The sequence below is a fragment of the Talpa occidentalis genome, unplaced genomic scaffold, assembly GCF_014898055.3.
Source record: "Talpa occidentalis isolate TD23 unplaced genomic scaffold, MPIMG_talOcc4v2.1 talOcc4.3, whole genome shotgun sequence".
NCBI lineage: Eukaryota > Metazoa > Chordata > Mammalia > Eulipotyphla > Talpidae > Talpa > Talpa occidentalis.
Window position 1 is genome coordinate 128,162,628 of NW_023603184.1, and position 22,417 is coordinate 128,185,044.

The 22,417-nt window shown below is 39.1% G+C and overlaps 2 protein-coding genes across 2 annotated transcripts in view; one reads left to right on the forward strand and one right to left on the reverse strand.

Moving 5' to 3' along the window:
* The first annotated feature begins 13,253 nt into the window (after positions 1-13,253).
* On the forward strand, positions 13,254-19,115 carry FAM237A (family with sequence similarity 237 member A). Its single transcript, XM_037523921.2, has 3 exons — positions 13,254-13,349; positions 14,913-15,334; positions 18,734-19,115. The coding sequence occupies exons 2-3, from the start codon at positions 14,923-14,925 to the stop codon at positions 18,871-18,873; spliced, it is 552 nt and encodes a 183-aa protein (XP_037379818.1). The 5' UTR covers positions 13,254-13,349; positions 14,913-14,922; the 3' UTR covers positions 18,874-19,115.
* A 2,027-nt stretch (positions 19,116-21,142) lies between these two features.
* Positions 21,143-22,417, reverse strand: part of DYTN (dystrotelin) — a 48,376-nt gene continuing 47,101 nt past the window's right edge. The window contains exon 16 of the mRNA XM_037523922.2: positions 21,143-21,266. Coding sequence (XP_037379819.1) covers positions 21,163-21,266 — 104 coding nt within the window. The 3' untranslated portion in view covers positions 21,143-21,162. The remainder of the gene's footprint in view (positions 21,267-22,417) is intronic.

Below are 22,417 nucleotides of genomic sequence, written 5' to 3' on the forward strand. Positions count from 1 at the left end.
TTCTTTGCATAACTGAGCCTATTGGCCCCTGGTAGGTAGCTTAGGCATAAAATAGTGAGACATTATCATGTGCTGTCCCCTGAAATCATCTGATACTGCATGTGTAAATAGACGTAACTTGCGCCTGGTCAGGGTGACAGGTGGCCAGTGAGCATGGAGCAGGTGTTCTCATGAGTTGCACTGACAATGCACATCTACTGTTGCTTGTGTGGATGAGGAGCAAGACATCCTGCCTGATGGTACTTGTTTTTGGTGGTGCTTTGTGTGCTAAGCTCACTTAGCTGTGCAAATTTTGAGAGATGAACTAAACCTGCATTGACAAATAGGCTCTGTCTCCATGTTCACTCCTCAGGGTTCATAGAGGCTTTGTCTCAATACTCACTGTGGCAAATTAGTGGCTGCCTGGATCCTGAGCCATACCTATCATCCATTAGAGAGAGAGCTCTGTGATTGATTATTGATGTCTGCTTCCTGGAAACCAGAAGTACATCACTAGATCTCCAACAACTCTTAAAACAGTCTTTCTTTCAGTCTTTGACTCTCAAAGCCAATTGGATACAGGAATGAATCAGCCAGTCCAGCTAATCCAGAGGGCCCTTTATGATTTTTCTAAATTCAGAGAAATAAGGAAAGGATTCATGAGCAAAGAAATGCAGATGTTAAAAAATCCAGCAGGCAAGAACAATTTCATTTAAAAAATTTGTGGTGTGTTTGTGATTAATTATGGGGGTTTACTTATTAATTGCAGAAAATTTGGAAAAACATGGAAATTTTTGAGAAAAATTTAAAAATTACCAAGAGCTAATCAATATTACTGAGATAAAATTTCCATTAATATTTTGTTAATTTCTTGAACCATCATAGAATGAATAGGCAGCAAGCACATGTGTCTAATGTTCTCTGTGTGTGTGTGTGTGTGTGTGTGTGTGTGAGCCCTGTGTACCATGTGCCATGTTCTATGTTCTACTGGCTCCATACAATCAGATCATTAGGGCAAATATGCACTCTTGCCTGTCAGTGGTAGTTTAAGAAGCTCTACCATCTACCACTGAGGCTGCTAGAAGTGCCACCCACTGGCTGGGAGGTTTCTCTGCATGTTTCCTTTTACAGAAAGACATGGAGCACACGTGACACACCAAATGCATGAGAAGTGAAAGCAGCAGGTCCCTGGAGGGAGTGGCTCTGCCACCTTCGTGTGCTGATTCTGGAGGAGTATGCAGGAAAACCACTCACTGGCAACAATAGGAGAGAGATTGTATGACCTGAAGTCTTTACATGTAAATTTAAGCGTTTGTTAGAGCTAGAGGGGTGATCGTAAGACCAGAGGAAAAGGTGGCACTGTACAGCATTCCAAGAAGAGGGCATGTGTTAACTCTGCCAGGTGCTAAATGAGAGAAGAAATGGCAATTATCTGTTACATTTGATGAATGAAACAGTGCAAAATCTGTGAATAAAAAGCTATAAAACCATGAGAAGGAATCTCATTGAATCAAAATGTAATATAAACATCTAAACATATTTTCTAGACATAGCAAGTCAAAAACTATGATACCCCGTTGCTGCTCCCAGGGTATTCCAGTTTAGTAGAGGAGCTGAAAAACAGGGGAAGAGGACTGCTTATGGTGAAAGTGTCATACCAGGTAAGGGAAACAGATAAACTGCTATAGAAGAGCAAGCAAGCAAATGCTGCTTCTAGCTTTAGAGGTGCAGGGAGAGCAACAAATTCTCCGAATGAGCATTTGAAGTGGTATCTGAACAATTGGTGAGCTATGGACATGAATGAGCAGAAAAGTGTTGCAACTTGAATGAGTAGGAAGTACAAGTTCAACTGAAATTAACAAAGACCAAAATGCCAGTGACTTCTACCAGATAGAAGGATTTTCTCTCTTGCATGTACAGTTCAGAGCTAGCGTGGAGACTCGACACACCATCCCTCTCCTTATTGTGCGATCCTTAACACGCAGCTACCGGATCATGGAACAGATCAGAGGATCCTGCTCGCACTGCCCTGTCTGCCTGCTGAGAAGCGGGAGGAAACGAGGAGAAAGGGAGGACCTATCAGTTCCTTTAGATACCCGTCTGGCAGTTGCATAGATTGCCGTTTATCACACGCATTGCTTAGAACTTAGTTTCACAGCCACACCTAGTTGCAAAGAAAATAGAAAATGTAATGGGTGTGTATTATTACTAACAGAAGGACATTAGAAAGGCACAGTGAGAAAACTGGCAGCCTGACACCGAGCTATAGAAAAGTGCCTATTGGGAATTGGATGGGTATGTAATGCGCTTCTAAGCTCTGCTTTGGGGGATAAAAGGGTTATAAAGGGCTTATTCCTCTACTGGGAGTGACACCAAAAGATAGACATCAGCTGTTGACCCTTCTGGGGATTAACTCTAATGAAGAAAACCACCCTCTTCAAAGTAGGCTCCATCCAACGATGGATCAATGTGATATTATCAAGACCAAGCCCTCTCACTCCAACTGAGATAGTTCTCAAGGGCCAAACCTGCTTCAAAAGCTCACCTTTGTTGGGCATGTTTGAGGGCTCATCTCCCTCTGCCCCACCATAATTCATTCCCTCCCTTTCTCAGCTCTAGAAAAGCACTTCCTAGTAAACATCCCGTCCACGAGTCTCTGCCTCAGAGTCTGCTTCCCCCGAAACCCCATCTGAAACAATCACCCAGCAGTTGGGTTTTTATCAGCATAGAGCAGGGAATGAAGAAGTGAGCGGTGGATTGTAGTCCTGGGTAAGGTTGTGGACATCCTGACTGCTGTGTTAGTCCTGCAGGCAATTGAAAGCAGGATTCTGAGGATCAGAGAGATGGATGCTATCTGGCAGAGGACTAGAGGATGCACTGTGGGTAAGAGAGGCAGGAAGTGGGCAAACCAGTTAGGATATCAGGGCCAGACCACAGATCCAGGATACTGAAGAACTGAAACAGAGCTCCTCCAGCAATGCACAAAGGAGTGGAAGCGACAGAAGCCCAGAAGAGTGAATGGCCCTTGTGTGTGTGTGTGTGCGTGTGTGCATATGTAATATTGAAAAAAAATGAATCGCTTTAGTGTGGGCCTATGTCAGCAAACCTGAACACTTTATTGTTTATGGTCTTCGTCTCCTGCATTCCCCAGTAGCTTGGGAATCCATCAGTTGTTTGAAACATACCTTGATGATTCCTCGTGACACCCAATTGAGGACATGTTTTGATAGATGATGTACTTGGTCATCCGGGCAATCTCCTTGCTGCATTGGCTGCTGTGGCTGGACTGGCACAGCTCACTGTCCTGATCTCACTCCAGGGAAGGAGCACAGGGATACAGCCAGTCACAGGGATTAGCAAGTGACTGTTGTCATTTCAAACATCCATGCAGTATGTGATGTATTTTTACTTTCCATTCTTTTTGTATTAGCTCTTCTCTCATTTCATTAGATGAAATACTCTCTCATAGCAGTTTATTCTCTTCTATGAGGTATTCTCATAGAAGTCATTCTAAATAACCAAGAAATTCAACTACTTTTGGTGAATAAATCTACACATCTGTTTTACATGAGGAATGAAGAACGTTGGTTAAGATAAAACCGTCTGTTGGGGCCTCCCCGGTGGCACAGCGGTTGAGCGCTGGGTTGTGAAGCTGCCTGAATCCTCCGCAGTGCCGGTTCGATCCCCGGCTGCTCCCCAGCCACTGGAGGAGGGTCCCATATGGCGTGCAGACCTCTCCTGCCACCCGCTGCTCCCCTCAGCAGTGTACTTCGGTCCTTCTGCCTGCTCTGCTCCCCGCTCTGGCTCTGGTGAATTCTCTCACCCTCCCGCGCATCTGACTGTACCCAGTGCTTGTATAAATAAATAAATAAATCTTTAAACAAACAAACAAACAAACAAACATCTGTAGGTCCTTCCTGGTGGCTCAAGGGGTTAAGCACAGCACTGTGAAGCTGTCCGAAGCCTCTTCAGCATGAGCTCGACTCCCAGCTGGCCAGGGAGCTACCCACATGGCACAGCAGACCTCTCCTATCTCACCCGCTGCTCCCCTCAGCAGTGTATATCTGTATATCTGTCTCTTCTGCTCCCCACTCTGTCTCTGGTGAATCCTCTCACCCCCTACACTCCTGTACTGTACCCCAGTTCTTGTATACATAAATAAATCTTTAAAAAGAAGACCATCTGTAGATGACTGAACTTTTAATTTTTTTACTTGAACATTAAGTCCACAGAATGGCGGTAATCATAATCCTTGGTTCTTGATATACCCTATCAATTGTCCATTGGCCTTTTGTATGCATGTGTATCTATTTACTTATTTATCTAATATTGTATAATGGAGATCCATGAATGTACCTCAGTGTGATCATTAGACCTTTGATAGTAACTAACATTGTCTATGTGAAACTCCTCCATATTTTCCATTGGATTCCTCCCTCCTAATGTAATTACCCTTTGATTTTCTTATAAGAATCATTTCATTGCCATTTGAAACAGACATGGTTATAGTCTTTTATATAGTCTTGATAAACATGTTGCTTTGTTTTAATTGTCTTAGCTATATAAAAATGATATTGACACTTTGTGTATAATCTCTGAAACTTGTTCTTTCCTTTCCAAAATTACATTTATAAAACCATCCATGATGTTCTAATTTGCTGTACTACTTTCATTTTAACTACTGTGAAATAGTCTATTGTGTGGTGATGCAATTTATCTATCCCCTGCTCTTAGTGCATTTGAATTGTTTCTGAATATTTACTCTACAAATAATGTCTTTGTGAACATTGTACGTATTTATTAGTGTGTAAGTGCAAGGATTTCCTTGGCATTTATCTTGAGGAAAGTGATTACTTATTCATGGAGTTTACCAATACTTAATTTTTTTTCTATAGCATCACTTCTTAATTTCAATTATTTGTAAGCTTCAGGAATTTAGACATTTATTTAATTAATGGATTAATGCCACAAATAATATAGAATAATAAATTGGTAACCAGGAAAGAATTTAAGATTCTATAATTGTAACCACTAAATTCACAGAGAGATGAAATGATTTGCCCCAAGTCTAGATAAAAGGGAGCTTCAGATACATCTCCAAATAGTTTATGCAGTAATCAGCTGCATTCCTACCAGAATTTTCTATTTATCAAATTATACAAGGTGGAGGATAATAATGAAACATCTATTTTTGAGATCAAGAATTTAAAATTTGGGCCTACCCTGGTGGAGCAGTGGTTGAGCACTGGGTTGCAAGGCTGCCCACAGCCTCTGCAGCGCCAGTTCGATCCCTGGCCACAGGCGAGGGACCCACAAAAAAAAAAAAAAAAGAATTTTAAACTTAAGAATATTGAAAAATATAAAGAGCAAAGGAGTTATCCCAACTTAGGGTTAAAGTTGAATGTATTCAATGCATACTTTTCTATCAGCTCACAATATCTTGTGGGGTTGATGTTGATTGTTGATTGTTTCTGCAGAAGTCATTCTCAACTTAGATGTTAAAGGCATCTAGGTTGAGTTTTTGTGTCTATGTCCTGATCTGTCCAAAACATTGTTTTGGACAGAAGTCCATGATTGTCACTGAACCCCTGGCTTTGTGGGCTATGAATACTTCTACTTCTCCAGTATGTATTGATTGAGAGATGTTACATTGTTTTTTGCTACTCTAATATAATTGAAGCCTTAGGGAAAAGAAACGTGCTACTGCTAAAACCTTGACATTTGTTATTGTTGCCTTGGCATATAAACCAAATTGAATACAAATCACTTGTATTGTAGTCTCTTTTGGAAATGAGTAAGCTGAAAGAGGACAATTCTTAATTCTTAAACTCATTACCTGTAATGGTCACTCTTGAACTGCTGGTGTGATTGCAAAAGATAAACCCAACTCTTGACAAAACCATAAGAATCTCCATGGGCAGAGGATGGATGTATCTTGAGAAATAACCAAAAAAGAAACCACCGTTATACCTATTATCACAACTACAGTATCTTCAATTAGACAGGCAGGAAAAATGTGAATGAAGTATTCTATCCCTTAGTAACTTCCTTTTCCCACAATTTTAGAACCAACATCCACTATCATCTGACTACTCCACTGCAATTTGTGCTTATAAATTTGATAACACTTTAAGAATGACTCACCCACTTACCCCAGTGGGATTCCAGGAAATTGTCCTTGTTTATTGCCTTCTTCAAGTGTTAAAAAAAAGCATGAAAGAATGAGAGAAAATAATTTTTTTTACTATCTTATCCAAAATGTTAAGGAAGTACCCTGTTCTTAAAGTTGTCCTCATCATTTACAAATTAATGCACTGTTGAAGATGCAAACTATGTAACTGTTCTTGAATTTTATCAAAATTAATCGGAAGTCCCTTTTAAATGTCTTTGAGAATTGCTTCAAGTGGCAAAAATCAGAAAATCTACCCACGGTGCACATTCAACTAATTGCAACTTCTTGACTAGTCATTTCTTCACCCTAGGCTATAACCACATAAAACTGAAACAACTCTTTGGATGACAAATGCCAGTCAGACCAGTTTTTTAGCATCATGTAATTTTAAATGACCCATTGGTTTCCTGAATATATGTTTTTAGCAAGTCAGAATAATTATGTGATGAACTGCTTACTTGTTAAAATCATTCTCTCTCTGTGAGTTGGACCTGCCATATGCTCCCTCCCAAGTGGGATTTTGGAGCAAGTAGAGGAGTAAGAGTAGACTCTTTAGTGAAAAGAATAGAGAGTAAGAGGGCATGTGTGTGTACAAGCTATTTAAGATGACAGCAGTTGATAATGAACAAAGCTAAGCTTTGAAAGCAGAACTATGTTCTACACTCATGTTAAGACGGGGAGGATAAAAATGTATTTTTCTTAGAATTACATGAGACCATGTATATGAAAATAATGTTTTATAAAATTTAGGTACTGACAAGATATTCCTCATTGTTAGAGTCTAGATTGTAGTAAGGAAAAAAGCCCAAAGTATCAAACTTAGCATCTTTGTATGTTTAATAGATGATAAAGTGTTCATTCTAATTGTTTGATGGAGGCTTTTAAAAAATCTAAATGCAAGAATTAGAATGTTCTTTTCCTATTGCAATTTTTAAGTTGATAATATGGTTCAGATAAGACATAAACATTTCTTCCCAAGAAACTCCCCAGATTGTGTTGACAATCAAGAAATGTTAAATATATGTTACAACAGAATATGTAATCATTAGGATCTTCTTCTAAATAAAGATGCTCACTAAGATGACTACTTAATTTTCAAGTGCATATTGGTAAATTAGATTTATGCAAAATATTTAATCAGGGCATTGTTTTCAAGGGTGGCACTACAGAAACTGGACTGAAGTTCAGAACTTCCAGTTCCTAGTAATTGCACAGAAAAGAGAAAAAAAGTTCATGAGGAGACATTAGCTAGACTTAAAAAAAATTTTTTTGACACCTTTACTCCCATTGACAAGAGATTTTCTAGGCCATCCGATTGGGATAGCAATGTCACACGGCTTCAGCTCCTATAAAGCAGGGGTGACATTTTCAATTCATTATCTTCAGACTTACAGGAAAAGTGGAGCTTGTCTACAGTGCCCTTTGCTTTTACTCATTTCACTCACTCACTTCAGGAGTTGTACTTCCAATTCAGAGCTTCTTTACCTCTAAAATCTAAATATCCGGGCCTCCCCGGTGGCGCAGAGGTTGAGCGCTGGGTTGCGAAGCTGCCCACGGCCTCTGCGGCGCCGGTTCGATCCCCGGCTGCTCCCTGGCCACTGGAGGAGGGTCCCACATGGCGCAGACCTCTCCTGCCGCCCGCTGCTCCCCTCAGCAGTGTACTTCGGTCCTTCTGCCTGCTCTGCTCCCCGCTCTGGCTCTGGTGAATTCTCTCACCCTCCCATGCTTCTGACTGTACCCAGTGCTTGTATAAACAAAACAAACAAACAAACAAACAAATAAATAAATAAAAACATGCCTCTATTAAAAAAAAATAAAAAAATAATAAAATCTAAATATCCTCCTGACTAGACCCTCTCTGCCTTTATTGTTCATGCTCTCTCTTTTCCCCTCATATGTATTTTCCACTTCACTGAAACCTCCAGTTTTCAATATTTCTTCCTATGAGTCATTCATCCATCTCTCTACCTGTCTTGTCTCTTTTTCTACTTTGGTCTACCTTTGATTTCTTTGCATCCTTCCCTTCATCTGCATCTACCCAACAAAACTCTAACATTGAATCACAGTAATAAGGATCTTTCTTTTCTCTCCACTCAGTCGGACAAGGCCTACGGAGAAAAACAATAACCAGCATATCTAAGTACTGCTTCATGCAGCACCATTCTAAGTGCTTACCAAGTATGGGGTCACTTTATTTTCACTAACCGTAATGGAGATTTCTTCCCACTTAAAGCAAGAAAACTAGTCCATAGAAGTTAAGTACTTACACAAAGCATTAATTGAAATCAAACACACCATTAACAATAGACATCCATTATTTTTAAGAAGCAACAGAAAATGCTTCAATTTCATTGTAAGGTGCCATCAGGTGATAGATACAACTTGACTTCAGTAATGTTAAATGTGAAAAAAAGTGCATCTACGAATGATTGAAATATGACAAGTGAGTGAGACATGTTGCAAACCCAGGCAATTTGGATTCAAGTCATTAACATCTTCATTATGCACAAACTTGCAAAATGCTTTATCACAAATTCATGGTCTCATGCTTTGACCTTTTAGTACATTTCTCTTCTCTCTCTCTTTTTCTCTCTCTTTCTCTCTCTGTCTCTGTCTCTCTCCCTTCTCCTTATCTCTCCTTTCTTTTCTTCAATCATGGTTCCAAACATTTTCTACTCTCCTTAAGATGCCTACTTAGCACCTCCCCTCATTCACTTTTTTGGATGGCTATCATTAAGAAAATTAAGATTATCTTCTTAAGATTACTTCATCAAGAAAATGGAGTCTATGGGTCACCACCTCTTTCAATTCCTATTGCCCTAGTCATGCTATTACCTACAGACATACCATTCTTCACAGATAACCCCTCTTCGTCCTTGTTTCAGAGGAAGTTATCCTTCCTTCTTTTAAATGCTGGCTCCTTCTTATTCTTATATCTCTATTGCAATTCTTATTTTCTCTGAGTCTCCTGAATTTAGACTCCTCCCTCTCTGTTGTATTTGCTCCTTCAGTCTGTAAACATGACCAAGAACCAATCTCTAACATACGGTTCCTATCTTTCTCCCTCTTTTTATATAAATCTAGCAGAGTGTTCCACAGCTTCATTTTCTCTTTCCATTTCTCCCTCAATCTACCTCTACCTCTCCCCCAACCCTCAATTGGAAGTCCTCTTAATAAGCTCCTTGGTGACCTCCTATTTTTAAAAGATCCAATGGAAAAATCATTGTCTTCATTTTATTGACTCCCTTTACTGTACCTGTGTGATGTTCTTCTCTCTGTGAAAATCTCCATCTCATTGACTTTCAAGGCACTACCCTCTCCTGGGTCTGCTTAACTCTTTCTTTCTTTCTTTCTTTCTTTCTTTCTTTCTTTCTTTCTTTCTTTCTTTCTTTCTTTCTTTCTTTCTTTCTTTCTTTCTTTCTTTCTTTCTTTCTTTCTTTCTTTCTTTCTTTCTTTCTTTCTTTCTTTCTTTCTTTCTTTCTTTCTTTCTTTCTTTCTTTTTTATTTATACAAGCACTGGGTACAGTCAGAAGCGCGGAAGGGTGAGAGAATTCACCAGAGCCAGAGCGGGGAGCAGAGCAGGCAGAAGGACCGAAGTACACTGCTGAGGGGAGCAGCGGGCGGCAGGAGAGGTCTGCGCGCCATGTGGGACCCTCCTCCCGTGGCCCGGGAGCAGCAGGGGATCGAACCGGCACTGCAGAATCTGCAGGCAGCTTCGCAACCCAGCGCTCAACCTCTGCGCCACCGGGGAGGCCCTTAACTGTTTCTTAATCACTTAAATGTTGGCATTTCCCAGGTTCTATCCTCAAGTTACTATTGTACCCACTTACTGTGAGGGTTTTAATTATTCTCTGCAAGCTGGCAATATCTCAAGTCTAGATTTCTTTTCAACTTTGTATCCCAAGTGTTACTTTAGTTACCACCTCTTCTTGCCTATTAAATATCTGCATTAGGATGGTGGTCATCTCAAATGTATCCTCTTGAAAAGAAAATTCATCATTTTTTTCTGAAATATTTCCTCAAACCGTTTTCGTCTTCTCTTAGCTGATGGTAAGCTATACTTCCAGTTGCTTAGCTCCCCAAACTAAAGGTCATGTTTCTCTTTTTCCTTGTACTCTGCATCCAATTCATCAATAAGTTCAGCTCTTCTCCATGAAAATATATTTAGAATCTGATCATCTTTACTGACTCCACTGCCGCCACCTTTATTTCATCATCATATGTCATCTGGATTACTGCAGCAGCGCCTAACTGGACGCCCTGCATTTGCTCTAACTCTCCTCTAATCTGTCCTATACTGACCAGTTAGAATGGATGTCGGACCACCTCTCTGACCTTATTTCCAACTACTATACCGAGAAAACACTCTCCTCACATCACACCATTCAATGCTCCACAAACCCCACCTGGAGCATCCTTCCACTGTATGTTTATGACTCATTCTTTCACTGATAGATCTGTACTCAAATATCTCCTGACCAGGAAGGACTTCTCAGTAGTCTATATAAAAGAGATCTTCTTGATCAACTTCCTTTTTAAACCCTGCTTTATTTTTTCTTAATGATCCTTTGTTTTTTCTGATCACACACAAAACATTACACATATATTTTGTATTGGGCTCTGGAATGATAAGCTGTCATTATTGCCTTGTGGTGGCACAATGCCTCCTGACACTACTTGTTTATTTTTTTTTAGGAATTTTTTTTAAGATTTATTTATTCATGCATACAAGAACCGGGTACAAGCCAGAGGTGCAGGAGGGATGAGAGGATTCACCAGAGACAGAGTGAGGAGCAGAACAGGCAGATCTACTGAAATACACTGCTGAGGGGAGCAGCGGGTGAGACAGGAGAGATCTGCCGTGCCATGTGGGTTGCTCCTTGGCCAGCAGGGAATCGAACCCGCACTGCAGAGGCTGCAGACAGCTTCACAGCTCTGGGCTCAATTGTCTGCGCCACCAGCGGTGACCCACTGCTAGTTTATTTAATCACCTCATTATACGTTTGTTTTTTATACATAACTGTAAACTCCCTCTTCAAGAAACTAGGAAGGAATCATTATACACCTATATAATTTTAAAATTTAAAGATAAATTTTTCCCCTCTCTCCCCATCCCTGACCCACTAGAATGTAAGCTCCATGAACATAGGGACTTTGTTTTGTTTCTTTTGTTCCTTCTATATATACAGCATCTAGAACAGTGCTTGACACAGACACTCAAAAATAAAGTAAGCACTGCATTTTTATATAGCAAGGTTTTCAAAGGTAATATAATTATCAACAAGTCCAAAACCAGAATTAAATCCCCACATCTCTCTCTTTTCTTCCTTCTCTCTCTACAGTCTTTTCCTTGACTTTGCTCCCAAATATAGAACTGCTTTGAGTGCTGCCTCATATCTTACTTGTGCTGACTTTTCTTAAAAAAAAAAAAAAGATTTATTTATTTATACATACAAAAGCTGGGGTTTAATCAGAGGTGGGGGGAGAAGAGGGGGGTTAGAGGATTCACCCAAGAGCATGGGGAGCAGAACAGGCAGATCTACTAAAATACACTGCTGAGGGGAGCCGCAGGCAAGACAGGAGAGGTCTGCTGTGCCATGTGGGTAGCTCCCTGGCTGGCCCAGGATCAAACTCATGCTGCAGTGATTGGCAATAGCTTGATAGCGCTATCTTTAACCCCTGCACCACCAGGGAGGCCCTGCCTTTTCTTTTTTGACTGTAAGAAACGACTCCCTCCACTTTGCCCCCGGGCCACCTTTATATGTTTTTCTTCAAGTTCACCAGGTACCTCCTCTTAAATGCATTTTCTGCCCCCTTCCATCCCTTTCCCCTTGTCCAGTTTCTCCCCTGCCAGTCTCTCTCCCTTCTCTCACACACTGATAAAATGATTTTTCACTAAAGACTCTCTCAAGAGACTGAGAGCTGTACCTATGACCTTTCTCCATGTCATTAGGGGGTAATTAGGAACAAGTATTAGTATGCCCAGTTCCATGGGATTAAGATTGATTGATAATGAGCAAATCAAGTGCACTATCCAGTTTCAGAAGAGGAGGAAAATCCCAGAGTCCCAGAGTCCCTCAGTAATTCACTCGAGAGCGATTTTTTCTTATCACTTGGGTAGGGGGCAAGTTCTCAGTGTTTGTGGTAAACCTTGCTGGCTGACTGGGTTCCTCCCTGTGCCCCTATGGAAGGTAACCATGGATACTATTGAGCTAGTATAAAAGCTTTTAGTTAATGGAGAATACAAGTGGTTTTCAGGATGTTTACAGGGTTTTGAGGTGACGGGTAAAACCTGGAAACATTCTGCAAATTTGTAGGACTTTTGCCTCAGGTGCCTGGGCTGTGTGAGTTTCAGTTAAAATGGGAGCTAATTCTGTCAGAGGCAGGTGGGGAGTCAGGGTTTTTGCCCTTGTCTGGCATATTGAGTAGTTGTAAGCCTATAATCGAAGGGAATCCAGGTGCTTCCTCTTCTTGGAAGGCAGGGACGAGCCTGTGAATTCAGGAGTGGTGAACTGGCTCAAGCGATGCCAATAACTCCACTTCCTGAGGTGACCCGGACCACGGAGCCTAGAGATAAAGGGATTTTCTGTCCCCAGACAGATTTCAGCAGCAGAAAGTTCCTACCCACATCCTTGCCGCCCAGTGTTTCCTGCCTTCCAGACCAGGCAGGCAGAGGCAATTCTAGGATGTCTCAGGAAGTCACCTTATTACCTCAGAACCCACACCGCCTGTGGGAGGACAACCGTCTTCCTCCTGCGACCCTAAGTGTCACGGATAGTCCCTCAGGCGTCTTTACTCTCAAGGGAGCACACCTGGAGTGTGGGTGCCATTTGGGTCCCAACTTTTCAGGTCCTGCCCAGAGGGTCACACTTGCCCAACTAGAACTTGGGAGCCAGTCCTCACAAAGGCTGCAATGCGTGGGTGTGAGCCAGGCTCCATGAGGCTGAGTGTGGCTTGTTTCCTGAAGAGAAATCTCCAGGAGGAGGGAGAGGGGCTGAGGAAGATGGACTTGAGGGCGAGAGGTGGCGGCAATTTCCTGGAGCTTTGACGTAGCCTGGAAGAGGCGCCGAGCACTCCCACGGCTGAAGTGCAGCCACCGGAGCCTACAGGACGCCGGAGCGGCGACCCGCACTTGCTCAAGAGCCGACCGAGTGTTTCCTCTCCACGCACTCGAGGGAATTCAGAAAGGACCGAGCAGGTAAGTGCCCCGGGGGCGGCTTGCAAGGTCCTGGGGGTGCAGCAGCAGAGTAAAGAGGCTCGAGGGGCACAAAGGACGTAGCGGGGTTTTGGCAGCTCTGCCAGGGGAGGGTGAGGCGAAGCTGTGGAAAAAGGATCCGGTCCAAGTGGAGTCTAGCATGCCTGGGAGCCGGCAGCGGGGTGCGTAGAGCACACCAGGGTTGAGGAACTTCCAGGCTCGGAGAGGACTCCCAGGAGAGGGGAGCCTAAGGCGCTCCCCGGGGGAGCGCACAGGGGCGCCGGTCACGCTAACTTCAGCACGGTGGACAGCCCCGGGGGCTTGCTCCTCAACTTAGTTAAGGTGAGACCATCTTTGGGGTCCCTCGAATTTGATATCTTAGTTCAAACGAGAGTATATTGAACATAGTTTTGTTCAGATGGAGATCAGGTATAAATGATCTGAAATGTAGAGGATATATTTTTGAAAAACCTAGTATCTCAACATACTTCTTCACTACAGAAACATACATGTTCACAGGCAGTTTCTGAAGTACTAATTTAAAGTTGCCTCAATCCTGCATTGCAGAAATAAAAATCCGATCTCATGGTATTATGCTGATCTGCTACTATAAAGACATTTGGTTTGCTTGTCTTCATGTTACTAATACCTAAACTGTTTGGGAATATAAGATAAAACTGGAGAGAACTGTGTATGTCCCATTTTTTTCCTTTGTGTTAGCATTGTTTGAGTGTGATATATATTTTGCACAGTCTGTGAGGAATCAAATAAGTTTTTTTCTGAAAAAAAAAATTGGGGTTATTATTTTAAGGACATCATTTCTTATTGCACTAGCTCGAAGTGTAACATAAAAGTAATTCATGTGGATGCCTTGATTTTATTGCAATAATCTTTGAGTCAAAAAATATGAATGACAGGCAAATACTTTTTTTTAAAGTATTGATATTTGTATTGATACTTGTAGCAAAAAAAAGACAAGTGATAAATATGAGCTTTATGAAAATTATACCAGAATTGCAAAAACACTTTAGGTGTTTGTAAAATGTCTACTGATTCTACTCTAAAGGGTTGTGTTTATTTTTATTTATAACATTAACAATTTTTATGCCTCTTAAAAAAGTAAAACTCACTATGATTAGGAAAGCACTTAAGGGCAAAATACATCAAAATTCTTAATTGCATGGGAGTCCTGGATTAGGATAACTGAGGCTGGGCTTAATTAAGATACTGTAAAGTAATTTAAAGATTTTAAATTTCCACTTAATACTCTTTTAAGCTATTTTCTTCTGTACTAGGGAGAAAAAGTTCACTTATTCATTTTTACAAAGGAACACATTTTAGGAATAAATATTTCTTAATCTAAGTATCTTGATTTTATATTACTTGACTTGCAGTAAATCACTTTAACTAGAGTGGGGCTTGTGATGTGAGAGGTATGATAAGACTTTTCCTACTTTAGAATATGGTGTTTCCTTTGCTGGTACCAAGGTTTTTTAAAGAACGGTTCTTTTCTTTATGGAGTAGAGCACAAATAGGACTTATATGAGGTTTTTCTATCCTGTGCAGTTTCAGGACCATGGCCAATCTTGGCAACAGAAGAGGGATCTACCACCCCTTGAGCTTCACCTGCTCCCTGATCATTATGGGACTGTGCTGTGTGTCTCCTTTCTTCTGTCACAGCCAGACAGATCTGTTGGCTCTGAACCAAGCTGATCCTCAGTGCTGGGAATCTTCTTCAGTGCTTCTCCTGGAAATGAGGAAGCCTCGAATTTCTAACACTGTTTCAGGTTTCTGGGATTTTATGATCTACCTGAAGTCATCTGAGAACTTGAAGCATGGGGCACTGTTTTGGGATCTGGCTCAGCTCTTCTGGGACATCTATGTGGACTGCATCCTTTCCAGGAACCATGGCTTAGGAAGGAGGCAATTGGCTGTAGAGGAAGGAGCGATCTCAACAGTGCATCCTCAACACAAAGGGATAAAACAAGGTGGTCAGCCCCAGGGCCCACATCTTTGAAAGGGCCAACCAAGTATGAATGTGCTGAATTGTGAGGAAGAGGACAAGGGCTTTAGAGGGGACTTCACTGGCACATATCTTCCTCTCAGGGGTGAACCACAAGAGTACACAAAAATAGGAAACCAGATAGTACTTCCTTTTGCATTTCATAGTAACTGTTAATGTCAACAGAATATCAGTGAGGAAGAGTCAGAAAGACATGTAAGAAAAAGTATTCCCAAAATACAAAAGGGATGCCCCTAAATTAACAATTTTACCATTGGTTTAGACATTGGCAATTATAATGTTTTCTTGCTGTCTAATTGGGAAGATTTGAATATATATCTCAGGGATATTCACAACACACAGCTTTTGCTTTTATTTTTAATGCCTTCATCTAACTGGGGGCAAAGAGGAAGATGTTCTTATTTGATGAAGAAAAGTGTAGGAAAATTGACTGGCAGACATACTAACTCATTGTTGCTTTTTGAGCAAATTTCAAACAAGTAATTAACTTCCAAAAAGTCAAGTGATTAATTTCAACCAATGGAGAGATCTCACAGAAATAAAATTTATATCCAAATACAGTCTTCTCCAGGGAAACTAGAAGGAATATTCTTTAGAGAATTAGAATGAGGTTGAATGAGCCTCTGTGAGTAAGCTGAGCGATGTCTTCAGCTTATTTATGTTGCTATTGTTTCCTTCTTGGTGTTTTTTCAACCAATGAGCTTCCAGCAGTTGCAGCAAAGGCTATTTGGGTGGCAGTAATTCTTAGAATTATTTATGCACTAGTGGAAAACTGAGACATAACTAATTTTAGGATTTGTATTCCTGCAATTTCTCTATTATAATAGCAATTAACAGTAATAGTTCTAGCTCAACCCTTTCCCAAGATATTATAAAGCGTTTATATATTTAGTTTTGACCTCAGTTGCTAAAAATTCTTATGATTTACTGATCCATAATACTAGGTAATCCATTGCTATTATTTATAGATAAATCTATTATTTTGGCAAGTGTTATTGTAACTTAAACCAATTTCCCTTTTAAGAGGAAATATTTTCTCAGCATCTTAGCTTCTAAGGAGGAATACAAAATTAGTGTCTTTTAATGCTGGCTACCAATATTTTAAAAATAGTTTGACGAGAGGCTGCCCAGATATCAGCATCAGTAAGGGCTGTTGAAAGTGGGTTATAAGGCTCCTTCTTCTGTTCTTACTATATTTAGCTGTTGTATTCAAATCCCTACCAATGTTTCCTGTTTTGTATTTTGTACTCACTTTGAATTATTCAAAAGTCTACAAAATAATTTAAAGGGATATTACATTATTTGTGTTCAGTTAAACATGACAATAATTTATTAAATATATATTACATAATCATGTATGTATATGTACATATAGTTTTGGGGGTTTTTTTGTTTTGTTTTGTTTTTTTTTTTACTAAAACAGCTTTCAGCTTGATTGCTTTCAACAAGACTATTAGAATGGTCTGGTTACATGTAGTTTTTTGGCCATAATGTAACTTGGCATTTCTACCTTCTTGTAGAAAAAGCAGTAGATTTGTCTTCAGCATTGGAAGCCACTTTCTTCATCTTACTGCAGAGCTGCTACTGACTCATCTGGTGTGCAAACTTTACCTGGAGTTGTTATTCGAGTAGCAGGAGTGAATATTTCACTTTATTAAAGTTATTTTAAAGTCTGACATAAACAATTTTTTGTAGATCAGGAAATAAGACTTTCCATTTGATTATATAATGATAGAGGTTCTTGGGTCAAGGAGACACCATGTCTAAATGTTAATAGTTTCAGGAACATCAAGATTTTATCTCAAGAGGCTTGATTAAATCTCTAGTGGTTCAACTGAGCTCTGGATGTACCTGCACAAATTCTCCACTATATTTTTTTCTTTTGTCCCTGAGAGATTAATATACTATCAGGTTGGGATGGTGGTGAGGCTGAAGAGTCTGTCTCTATAGCTCTCAGAGAAATCATATATAATCAGGGCATAAGGGAAGAGCTAATAGAAGAATCTATATACCATGCAAAATGGTTCTTGTTATTTTGATATCTTCATATTTAAAGAGACAAATACAATAGAGAAATGTTGCTATAAGTCATTCTTGTTAAAATATAAACCTATATAATTTTATATTATATTTGTTGATATTGGGTCAGCAAATATGAAAATGAGTTATCAAATTGTTGTGTAACCTTGGGCAAGTTAATCAATTTATTTAGCCCTTAGTTTCTAATCTGAAGAAAAGGGGTATGAAAAGAATTAGATGACCCACAAAGTCTCTTCAGCTTCTCTGTTGTAATGTTCTCTCACTATTCAAAAGAAATGTATGAATTTATAACAAAATATAATGGGTGGTTTAAAGTTTTTTCTTTATATCTTTATTTTATAAATTACATAATGATCATTTTTACTTTTTAAATCAGAAAAAAATAAAAATGTATATTAATTAATAAGTCAATACATTTGTTATAAATTCACTTAATTTATATTATTTAAACTACATATTTAAACTACACAAAATTTCCATAAACACAAATTACATATACACCACTTGTAATAAATTTATACAGAATTCTGAATTTATAGCAAATATATATATTCTTTTACCATTAGTCACCACCCTTTGGTTCTCAAATATTTGAACTACTTGCGCTCCCCATTCTTTGAGACAGGTCCTGCATAGCTCTTCTGAAAATGTCAAAGGCATTCTTTCGTTTTTTTAAAAAGATGAAAACGGGCCTCCCCGGTGGCGCAGCGGTTGAGCGCTGCGTTGCGAAGCTGCCCGTAAACCTCTGCAGCAGCGCCGGTTCGATCCCCGGCTGCTCCACGGCCACCGGAGGAGGGTCCCACATGGCGCACAGACCTCCCCTGCTGCCCGCTGCTCCCCTCAGCAGTGTACCTTGGTCCTTCTGCCTGCTCTGGCTCTGGTGAATTCTCTCACCCTCCCGTGCTTCTGACTGTACCCAGTGCTTGAATAAATAAATAAATAAATAAATACGAAAACAAAAAAACAAACCCAAATCACCTGCCATCATCCTTTACACCCCTTTTAACCACTTCTCTCACCCCCACCCTCTTAACCTCTGGTAACCTCACTTTGGTTATCTATGACCACTAATATTTTTTATTTTGTTTCATCAGTTCATTTACTTTATTTCCATTTTATTTTGCTACAAACGGCAAAACTTCTTTCTTCATAGTTGGGTAATATTGTATTGCATGGCTAGACCTCATCTTATTTATCCAATCATCTTGCAGTGGGCACTTAGGTTACTTCTGAAAACTTTCCTTTTAAGACTAATGAATTGATACTTAACTAACCTGAAAATAATTTGGTGACCTAAGGACTAATTCTTTTTCTCTGCTTTCAGGTGTATCTCCTCAGCAATTAAGAACCCCTTTCCTAAAGAAGAAAGAGTTGATTGAAGATTGGATAAGCATGAACCTGCGCAGGAGTGGGTTTAAGCTCATTGGAAAGGTGACCGGTGGCCTGGAAATAAAGAGAAAATAAATCTACCCTCATTACTAACTCACATTTGGAATTAAATATATACATATATTTTTTCATGACTATTGATCACTCACTGAAATGATGGAATATACAAATATTAAAGCACATTCTCTCAGAGCACTTAGTTTCATTCCTTTAGACTACTAGCACGTTCCTTGAAATGGTGACATTACTGCCAGATCACCCCACTAACTGAGAGTTAAAAATAGGTTTCCAAGATGACTAGGGGATCAGGCCACTCAGATCCTTTGTATTCATTTTTATCATTTGTTTTGGTATGTTTGACATTGTTAATGAAGTAGAGTGCCACATATTTAGCCTGAACACACTGCATGATTTTCAGGCCATTAACCACTGGATTGCTTATGCACAGACATAGCAGGGACTATATTTGTTAGTTACAAGTGACTGCCAGGCTATGACATTTGAACCTTCTTTGAAAGAAAAATTTTGAACCCTGCATGAAGCAAAAAATAAACAGTCAAAAAAAAAATTGGTGAAGAAAGCATTCTTCTAATGGAAAGAGTTAATAAAAGCTCTGGACCCCAAATAATGTTATTGGAGTCTCTTTATTTCAATATTTAATGTTAACATTAATAATGATCCAAAAATCTAAAAAATTTTTCCAGTTAGCATATTTTTCTATTTGATTAAATATTAAAACTGTGTAATTAGTTACACTTTGCAATGAAAAGCAAAATAAAAGTAAAATGAACAGCATTATAAGAAAAGAGCCCATAAAATTTTTTCCCCTCAAAATGACCAGGCTCAAATGAGATTCATAGCTTTGAAGTTCACTAACAAATTTATTTGTGTTCCAGACATACTGCTATGTTTAATCTCTAATGACTCTCATGTGTCCAACTTCTTTGATTATTGTAACCAATGATTATAAATTCAAGGATATACCAGCAATTAATCTATGATAAAACATCTATGACCATAAACTGGGGGTAAAAGGCAGTCTCAAATAAATGGTGCTGGCAAAATTGGAAACTACCAATAAAAGAATAAAATTGGATAACTCACTACCACTATACACAAAGGTAAATTCCAAGTAGATTAAAGGTTTAGGTATAAAACCTGCAACAATAAAAAAAATAAAATAGAAGAAAACATGGGCAATACATTCTATGATACCAACAGCAAAGATATTTTTGGTGACTTAAGCCCTATAGAAAGAAAATTAGAAATGAAAATAAACAATTGGGAGTACCTCAAGTTAAAAAGCTCATCTACAGTAAAACAAAATATAGGATGATTAAATAGACACCCTACTGAATGACAGAAAATGTTTACACAATGTGTAACAGATAAGTGATTAACATCCAAGATACATAAAAATTCATACAATTCAACAATAAAAAACAAATAACCCCAATTAACATATGGGTAGCAGATATGTGGGAAAAGTTCACCAAAGAGGATATCTAGAAGGCCAAAGACTTATGAAAAAAAATTCATCATTGATTTCAATAAGAAAGATGCAGATTGAAACCACCATGAAATACCAACTAATACCATGAGTGGCACATATTAAAAAGACCCTCAAGGACAAGAGCTGGAGAGGATGCAGAGCAAAAGGAACCTTATTACACAATTGGAAGGAATGTGAACTGGTCAACCCATTATGGCAAGCAATCTGGATTTATCCTAAAACATTAAAACTCCATATATTCCACAATGTTCATAGCTGCATTATTTAAAATAACTAGGAGACAAAAAACTATGAACCAGAGACACTTTTTGGGGGGTGGGGGCCGGGAGGGGAGGGATTGGGGTCAGAATGGGGCATGTGCAGTTGTATGGGGGAATATAAAAATAAAATTTATTATTTAATAAAAAAAAATAACTAGGAGATATAAGCAGCCTAAATCTCCTTCTGTGGATGAATGGATCAAGGTGTGATACCTCTAATACCTCATGGAGTATTAGATTGCCATAGGAAAGAGTGAAATGCAGCCGTTTTCAACAAAATGGAAAAAATTTGAGAAAATTCTTTGCAGCAAAGCTTGTCATTTTGATAAAAACAAATATTGGACACTCACACAGCAGACAATTTAACAATGTACAACACTTTTGAATATTGGTGAACATTGATAAACTTTCTAAGGACTCAAGAGATTAATAGGCAGGAGGAGAGAAAGGAACAAGGGAAAACAAATAACTAGACACCCTTCTTTATACTTCACATTAACGAGAGAGGGGTAAAGGCTTAATTATTTTAGTAAAGATTTTGAAAATACATTTTATCATCACCATATGGGTCCTTTAAACCTGGACTCCTTTTCACTTCAAGTTGGAGAAGGTGATTTGATCAACAAGGGCAGAGAAGGCCCTGCATACCCGCTCAGCGCCACAATACAGTTCTGTGTTTACTGAAGACTGAGGACCTGAAATAAAAAACAGGAGAGTCCTTTAAATATGTAGCTATGGATGTAGAGATGGATATAGATCTGCAGATAGATAAATATGTGAGAGAGCTTAAGAGAAAGGTTCATTAAGATTTTATACATAACCGTAGTATTCCCAGACATTTGAGACTGTCTGTTAAATAAGTGAGATAATAATGCAATGTTAAACTTCTCTTCCCTGAGTTTGCTAAAACATTATTCTCCCCCACCTTCATTAGCTAAATTTCAAGCTTTATTTTCTGATTATTTATAATGAAGATTAGAGGATGAAGATGAAGATGGGAACAGGAATAAGCCTCCATATCCTCAAGTCCCTCAACCATGCTCTCCTAACCCCATCACTCTACTGACAGTCTTCCCTTCTCATCTTGGAGACCTACAGTGGCAAATGGATGGCAAAGAAGTTTGGGAGAGAAGCTGGGAAAAGAATTTCAGAGAGATATGCAGTAAAGTTCACTCATATGTGGAAAGAAAATAAGTTAATAGGAAAGGAAAACTAGAGTGTTACATCTTTTTTTTGGATATCACAGAAGCAAGATGTTTTAGATATGCTTTCAAATCTAAGTTCTTTACTGCAAGGTTCAACAAATTGTTGCTACTGATTTTCAATCTAACATTTGGAATCTAAAGAGGTTTCAGGAGCCCATTCTACACACTTTCTCTTTTCCATTAAACTTTCATAGACTCTTAAAATCCTGTTATCCTAGATCTTGATACTGAATGACTCCATTCAGTTAATGTCAACAGCTTCCCCCACATTGACCAAGTCTGCTGTTTTAGTCTATTAAGCTTTTAAGTAATATAAAGTTCATCTTGATTTCCAATATGTCTTGATTTCTTAGTAAAGTACCAATCCAAAAGGGTAGTTAGCTACAAGGATAATTACATTTCTAGGTCAAAATATTGGCACCCTGAGTAAATTTTAGCATGTTATGAATAGCAGATCTTTTTAATTTTCCCAACAATTTTCAAATTAAAAAAAAAAACTAGGACAGTAAAATGATGACAAATTTCCTTCTGCTACACAGTGCATCTGTGACAGAGAGGGAAATAAAACAAAGGTAACCAATTCTTTATTTTGTTTGTTTACACATTTTCCTCTGTTAGGTTTTATTTCTGGTTCTGATTAA